Below are 8,394 nucleotides of genomic sequence, written 5' to 3'. Positions count from 1 at the left end.
TTACGATAATTTTGTCGTGGCGATTGAAACGCGTGACACCTTACTACCGCTTAACGTTTTGAAGGTGAAACTGTTAGAAGAAGGCGAAAGAAGGACAGATATTGGAGAACGTGGAGAAGAAGGAGAGCAATAGCAGGCGTTTGTCGCACGGGTTCGGAAAAATGGTAATAACGCCAAAAGCAGCAGTTGTAATAAGAGCAACAGGAAAGGAGATAATAACAAGCATTCAAATGCAAAATGCTGATGGTGGTATTAGCAGATTCAAGGCTCATTAAGTGGCAAAAGGATGTAGTCAGCAATATGGTGTTAATTTTAAAGAAACGTTTTCTCCTGTTGTCAAATACGCAACGATACGTATGTTGTTGGCTTTGGCATTTGAGCATAAGTTGCTTGTACATCAAATGGACGTGCCATCGGCGTACCTAAATAGCGATCTTCATGATATTGTGTACATGAAGCAGCCAGAACATTTCGTAGATGAGAAGTCTCCGAAACGCGTATTGAGATTGAATAAAGCGCTCTATGGCTTCAAGCCATGCGCTAGCGAACCATGCGTTTACACCAATAACGATGAAGGTCACTTCAACATAATAGCTGTTTATGTAGATGATCTCATTATAGCATGCTCAAAAGCGAAGGATCTAAGGAATATAAAAGCCAAGATAGCAGACGCGTTCGAAGTAGTAGACGGAGGGCCATTGAAATATTTCCTTGGTATGGAAATGGAGCGGCAAAGCGATTTTGGTGATAAAACTGTTTGTCAGCGTCAATATATTTTAAATCTGTTAAAGCAACATGGAATGGACGAGTGTAAGTCTGTAGCAACTCCGCTGCAAGCTGATTTTCAGACTTATTGTGACAAGGAAGACTGCGAGAGAGTAAATGTAACTGAGTATCAATCATTAATTGGAGCTCTGATGTACCTCCCGATTTCACAAGACCAGATATTTTACATTCGGTATGTAAATTGGCACAGCGTAATACTGATCCACATCATGAACACCAAGTTGGAGCAAAACGTATGTTACGTTATTTAAAAGGCACAGTGGATTTAAAGTTACATTATGGTATGACTAGTAAACCTATTCAAGGCTTCGTAGTTGCAGACTGGGGCGGAGATTCAAGCGATAGAAAGTCCTACACCGGGTGTGCATTTGTTGCAGCCGGAAGCGTATTTTCATGGAAGTCGAAAAAGCAAAGCATTGTTTCACTAAGTAGTACCGAAGCCGAGTATGTGCACTATCACCAGCAGCGAAAGAATCATATAAAGAAGTATATAAAAAAAAATTGCTGGATGAGATGGGTTTCGGCAGTGCATCACCTATGATTTTGAATAGTGATAATCAGAGTGCTCAGCAGTTAGTTAAGAATCCTACTTATCATGCAAGAAGCAAACATATTGATATAAGATATCATCACATAAGAAATTTGTATAAAAATAATGAAATTACTTTGAATTATGTCAGTACACACGAAATGCTTGCAGATATTCTTACGAAGAATTTACAGAAGATTAAGCATTCAAACTTCACTAAATGGGACTGTCCTAGTTATTTAGACTTACTTCTCGAAATATGTTTTCGTTGAGAAGGAGTGTTGGAATATTTTATCTACTTTGATATGTACAGTAGCCACTCAACATATATTCATTGTAATGTAATTCTCTGTTTGAGTCAAAGAACATTTTCAACTGTTAAAAATTTTCATTCCGAAATATACTTTCATTCAACAAACATCTTTATAGAAAATTTTAACTAGTTTTATTTTCATACGATCCTTGCACTTCTAATATTTTTTTTATACCGAAATTCCCCTGCTGCTTGTCTCGCGATTTCTGCACAGCAAATTCGGTAACTTTTTTCAGTGGTAAATTCTTTGGCTTATGGAAATGGATAGTGTGCCTAAAAATATGCAGCATTTCCTGAAGCTTTACAAACACAATAGGTAGAAGTCGTAAGTAAACTTGTTTTCGATTTTTTCGGATAAAATATGTAACCTTTTGCTAAGCTGCGTACATGCATATGTACTATGTACGTATATTTATGTAAGTTGTTCCATGAATTTATTCATAAGCTTAAGTACAAAGATAGCATGGAGAGATTAAAACAAAAGAAGGCTGCACGCTGCTCTTCTGTTTCTGTTATTTTTGAAGGTGAAGGACTGATTCGGTTCTCTTATAAGTTAAAGATTTCCGGTTTGGAGAATTTGTATGCCTGTTACCTCCTTCTTTACTTGTCAAGTAATGTTGCGCTTTCTCCAAGGCAAGCTGATAAAGGCTTCTGGGCACCTTAGCTTAAAATACAGAGTGAACTTTCCCCATGCTAGTCAAAATGAGCCTTTGGAAGGCAATGGTCTTGAGAGTGGATGGCTGTATAAGGTTCTTACCTCCTGATTATCCCCCAAGATAAGTCTTGTTGCAAACAGTAGAGCAAGCGGCTCTATTAGAATGTACAGAGGAAGAAGATCTAAAAACGCTTCAAGAGCCGTGGTCGGTGTTGTTCTCATTGCATCAATGGTGCCCACACAGGCTAGTCGTTGGAGTACGCGGAGCTTGGCTTATGTGGACTCAATGTCTGTCTTCTTCGACCAGATGAGCGCAGCACATGTTAAAATGGGTTTGCAAATGGTTCCGTGCATCTATCTAGCCAAATTGGGTGTGATTTTTTTTTTTTAAGGGTTGCCAGCTATTTGAAAATTTAAATTTATCTAATATATACTTAAAATTATATTGAAATTTCTTTATTAACACGTTAATATTTAACGAACTTGAACAAAAAATTGGTATGGGATTGCCACCTTTCTTAAAATTTATAATAACGTTTATTAAAAAATGCAAATAAATACAATATGATAATGTGGATACCAAACGGAAGATGTTTGAGTAAGCTCTGATGGTAGCATGTTTTGAAAATAAGGTTGCCACCCGTCTAAAAACTAAGATGAGATAATTATGTAAGTAAAGTGATCTGAGTCAGTATATATATGCTTAACGAAAGTATTTTGAAAAAAATTGTATCTCTACCATGAATAGGGTTGTCACCTATTACTTATTAGAAAATTAGTTTAATACGCATATAAGTTCAGCAAAATATTATAATAAAGGTATCCCGGAAAAGGTACACTTTAATCCGTAAACAATTTAGGATAGGGTTGCCAGTTATTAAAAAAATAAAATGAGTTCAATACGTAATTTTAGTAAAGTATCGCATTTTTGGTATCAAATGGTAGGTGTTTCAATAAGCTTTAGTGCCAAGATGGTTTTAGCAATGTTGCCATCAATCCGCAAACTAATAATGTAGATAGATATTTATGAGGTAAATATTTATGGAAGTTACGTAAATAACTGCAATAATGCGTTATAACAAACAAATTTTAAAACTTGTAATTCACGCATATTCTTGTATAGGGTTGCCACTTGTATAGAATAGCAAAATTCGTTTGAAAAGCACGTTAGCTGAGTAAAATATTACAATATGTGTATCAAACAAAATAGATTTTAAACAGCATTAGCCCAAAGATATTTCTTACCATGGTTGCCAACTCTATTTAAATTAAAAAGTGACAATATTTATATCTGATGATAAGAATTGAACCGAAATTTCAATTAATTACAGCATTTCAAATGATTTATAAGCAAAGACTTTATTTTAATTTAAAGTGTTTAATTACTCTGTAAAGAAAAAAATTATATAAGGTCTTTCTATATTAGGGTAACTATATACATACATACGTTAATAGTCTACTCTCAAACCATTCACATTTTGCATTTTTAAACGAGAAATATGTAGGTAGACAGGCATATTGTCTTTTCAATGCAAATATGTATGTACATTAGGGTGGTCCCAAATAGGTAAAATCGGAATTTGAATGCTCTCACCCTCTAGAATTGTTCTAAAAATATTTAGAGGCCGCTCAAAGCGCTCAAAAGTTTTCCATGTATTTTATATGGGAAACCCCCATTGTTCGTGGCAATGGTTTAGAATTCTTCAAAATCAATATTTTCCGTTACGAAAACTTTGCTTCTCTTCATGATACTTTAGATAATAATAACATTTAACGTTTATTTAACCATTTTTTAGTATAAACAATTTTTCATAGGCTCCCTAAAATCCCCAAAAATGCAATGGGGCAACCCATACAAAATCGCTAGTATTATAAAATGGTAAAATAAACAATTGGGTATTATTATTGAAAGTCTCCTGAAGAGAACCAGAGTTTTCCGATCGAAAAATATTGATTTTCAAGAATTCTCTACCACTTGCAAGAAAATGTTTTTTTTTTAATTCAATTCAATTTAGATTATTTTGCACAAGTAAGACTATTGTCTCTTAAAGTACATCGACATTTGGAAATATATCTTTGTATAATTCAATATTTCATTATAAGTAAATACATTAGTTACAACTATTTTTATCATTTATATCTTATATTTAATTTTAAATACATTAGTTACTACTATTTTTATCATTTATATCTTATATTTAATTTAGTGAGAAATAAAATAGGAGAGCATATACATGCATAAGAATTTAGTTAAAGTAAACAGAGTTAGAGAAGTGTGTTTTCTATTGCAAAAAACTCCATTAAGGCCAATTTAAAGCGCGCTGTATTGCGTTCATTTTTAACGACATTCGGTAATGAGTTCCATAGTTTGATCGCACTGAAAAAGAACGTTCTAGATGACGAGAGATATTTATAGCGTGGAACAATGAGGTTGCAAGTCCTGTCTGACTTCGCGAAACATAAATTTCTAAAGAGGTATCCTGGTTGCCTTTTATAAATTAATTGATTTAGGAAAACTAGGTTGCGATAATTTAGGAAATAAGTAAGACTGCAGCCCATTATCTTAAAAGAAAACTCCGATATGTGCTCAAATTTTCGCTTCGAAAAGATATATCGTGCACAATTGTTCAGAGCAAGTTGCAGCTTTTTGTGTGATTCACAATCCATATTTCCATACAAGAGCCCACCAAACGATATCAGTGGAAGTATGAGAGTTCTCACCAATTTCAGTTTCACATTTAAAGGAATGAAGTCGGCTGTGTACCATAATTTTCTTAAAATAAAGTAGATTTTGCTTAGAATATAGTTAGTATGGTATTTACATCCAACCCTAAGCTAGTAACAACGGACTCGTATTTGATAGTAATGCCTTGTATGGTTAAAGATGGTAAATTCTTTACAAGTTGCGAGGAGTAGGTAATACAAATAGCTTTTGTCTTAGAGGCATTTAGATTTAAGTTATTATCTTTCGCCCACGAAGAGATGCGTTCGAGGTCTTCGTTTACTCTAAACACCAAATCTTCAGATAGGCCAATCGGACGAGAAAAATATACTTGTGCATCGTCTGCATACAAATGTATCGAAACAGTCTTACAACAATAAGTTATATCGTTAATAAACATACTGAACAAAATTGGACCAAGTATAGATCCCTGAGGCACCCCCGAATGAAGACGCTTCATCTCAGAGCAGTTGCTTTTAATAACTACTTTCTGCCAACGATTACTGAGGTAATTTTCAAGCAATCTTAGAGCGCTAGCAGATAATCCAAAATAATTATTTAATTTTAATAAAAGAATGGAATGATCTACTGTGTCGAAAGCTTTTGAAAAATCTAAAAGCGTCAGAACAGTTAAATCGCCTCTGTCATAGGCAGGGCGAATGTCTTCAACAACCTTGAGCAAAGCTGTTGCACAACTAGGGCGGGCTCTGTAACCAGACTGACATTCGGTTAGTAGCTTATTTTTATTAAGGTATTCAGTAATTTGAACAACAACTAACTTTTCCCAGATTTTAGAAAGAGCTGGCAATATGCTTATTGGACGAAAATCCGTTGGCAAAGTAGCCGATGGCTTTTTAGCAGTTGGGATAACTTTCGCTACCTTCCAAGCATCGGGGAAAGTTGAAGTTGTTATTGAAAAATTAATAATGTGAGTCAAAGTGGGAACTATGTTTAGTGCTATAATTTTCAAAAACCTAAGGCTTATACCATCCTCTCCAACAGCGTTTGATTTTATGGAGTACAGACTTCTTATGACATCATCCTCAGTTACTGCGTTAAACTGCAAAGCATTGTCAGGTGTATATAGCAAATTTTTGTCTATTTTGAAATTTCTACTATTTTTGCAGTTGCTCGACTGTAAAAAGGAGTCGTTAATGGAATCAGGATCCAAATCGCATCCCGAATCGATCTTACATCCGATACCCACGGATTTAAAATTTTTCCACAGACTTTTAGCTGATAAATTAATATCAAGTTTGGTCTGAAAAAACAGTCTTTTGGAATTCCTTATTGTAAGTGTGGCATGATTTCTGGCGCAGCGATAAAACTCCCAGCTTTCATTTGTGGGGTGCCGTTTTTTTTCTCATTTAAAATACACAGAAAACTTAGAGCGCTTTGAGCGACCTCTAAATAATTTTTGATTTGAAAATAAAAAACAGGGGTATATTTTTGCAATTTAGAACAATCGTACAGTGCGAGAACATTAAAATTCCGAATTTTTTGCAATTGCATTTTCGGACCACCCTATTGTACATAAAAGTTATGGAAGTGTGCTATGTCTGGGGAGCAATTTTTAAAGTGTTTAGTTTCGATGATAGATGAAATCTTAATTAAGCCCAGACGATGCAGTTATGCACACAAGTTTACTTTGTAATTGCTGCCCTTTTGCCAAACTATCCTTTGTTTAACATCTACTTAATTGAACGCTTGACAACTCCACCCACCTGAAAATGATGTCAACACTCACAAGAGCTGATTTTTCTTTTGAGGTTTTACACGGTTTAACTACAAAAATACGTCAGTACGTACACATCGGATAAAAGCTTTTGAAGTTTAAGATTTACTTTGTCAAAAATGCATTGCCATAACATTTTATTTTTTTTGCAACCCCACAGCACCCACCACAGACTTAAATTGCACAATCGAAAAAGATGGTTTCGAGGGTTTCATCAACTCAACCGATGTGCCCGCAGATATTAGAGATAATGTGATTAAAAATAAAATACCCTTGGATTGTATCTGGCGCATACAGGTGCAGGATAATTGGAAGGTAAAACTAATCACTTGAATTGCTGAATTCCTACTTCAATTACATAAATGCACTAACACTACAACTTTCAATTTCATTTTTAATCAATTGCAGATACAAGTGAAATTCCTAGATTTTAAATTAAGCAAACCCAATGACTGTGACACGAATTTCTTAGATATCTTCCCAGAACAAACAGTCATGCCTCTTAGGTAAGTCAAGTAGTAATAGGGAAAATGGATGTTTTTGTGATAATCTCGCCTCATTGGCTTGTGGCCACAAAATCATGTCAAACTCGATTTGGCATGCAAAAACACACTACATGCATTACATACATACATATGCATCCATTTATATGTGCGCATAGACATCTTTCAATCATCAATGCCACTTTCACCCTACACGAAATGACAAACTGACAAACTGACAAACTTGCTGACTGACACCGAAGTGATGTGGAATATTGAGACTATGTACATTTCATTTTATCCATTCTCTGCGCACGCAGACATATGTACACTTGAAATTCTTTATTTCACTTTTACTCAATTTTTTGCAATTTTCCCATTTTTTATTTGCAGAATAAAAAACTTTTGTGGCTCTGCTGGTGAGGGCATCACTTCCGATACGAACACACTGCATCTGCGTTTCTTTGCCGAACAGGTGGCCATCAATTCGACATTTGCCATTTTGTATACCGCCTTTCGAGATCGTGGCACCGGTAGGTAGCAAACAATGAGTCAATGAATCGTGAATCAAAAAATAGTACAATAGAAAAACACCGAAAGACAAAAAAAAAAAAACAAACAAACCTTACTAAAATAACAGTTGATTGAAAATGATTTTTCTTTTTTCTAGAGTTTTTTTTTTTTATTCGTGTCGTTAACTACTTGCATTTGTCAATATTTGCAGCTTGTACTGAGGAGGAATACGATTGCGAGGATGCCACTTGCATCTCACAGGATCTCAAGTGTAATGGCCGTGACAACTGTAAATTTCGCTGGGACGAGGAAGGTTGCGATGTGAGTGAGCTTTGACAATTGCTTTTCGTTACATGCATGAATGATTGCGCATATGTACATATGTATGTATGTATATTAGGGTGGTCCAAAAATGCATGTGAAAAAGTAAAGTCGGAATTTGTATGCTCTCGCTCCCTAGGATTGTTCTATACCGAAAAATATAAACCCTTATTTTTTTATTTTGAAATCAAAAAATATTTAGAGGTCGCTCAAAGCGCCCAAAGTTTTCCATGTATTTTATATGGGGAAAAAAACAACTTTTCGTAGAAATGGTATAGAATTCTTAAAAATCAATATTTTTCTATCGAAAAACTATGTTTATCTGCAGAAGATTCCCA

The 8,394-nt window shown here is 34.8% G+C and overlaps 1 protein-coding gene across 1 annotated transcript in view; it reads left to right on the top strand.

Annotated features, from left to right (window-relative positions):
• Nucleotides 1-401: 401 nt before the first annotated feature.
• The window catches only part of LOC118753468, a gene marked incomplete in the record, with an annotated part of 83,773 nt that continues 75,780 nt past the window's right edge, over nucleotides 402-8,394 (top strand). Inside the window, 5 exon segments of the mRNA XM_036488354.1 lie at nucleotides 402-810; nucleotides 6,901-7,055; nucleotides 7,149-7,246; nucleotides 7,616-7,755; nucleotides 7,947-8,060. Of these exon segments, the coding sequence (XP_036344247.1) occupies nucleotides 402-810; nucleotides 6,901-7,055; nucleotides 7,149-7,246; nucleotides 7,616-7,755; nucleotides 7,947-8,060 (916 nt within the window).

The sequence above is a fragment of the Rhagoletis pomonella genome, unplaced genomic scaffold (genome assembly GCF_013731165.1).
Source record: "Rhagoletis pomonella isolate Grant_MI unplaced genomic scaffold, Rhpom_1.0 Rhpom_scaffold_00002, whole genome shotgun sequence".
NCBI lineage: Eukaryota > Metazoa > Arthropoda > Insecta > Diptera > Tephritidae > Rhagoletis > Rhagoletis pomonella.
Note: the sequence above shows the minus strand (reverse complement) of the source record. Positions and strands in the feature narration are given on the sequence as shown.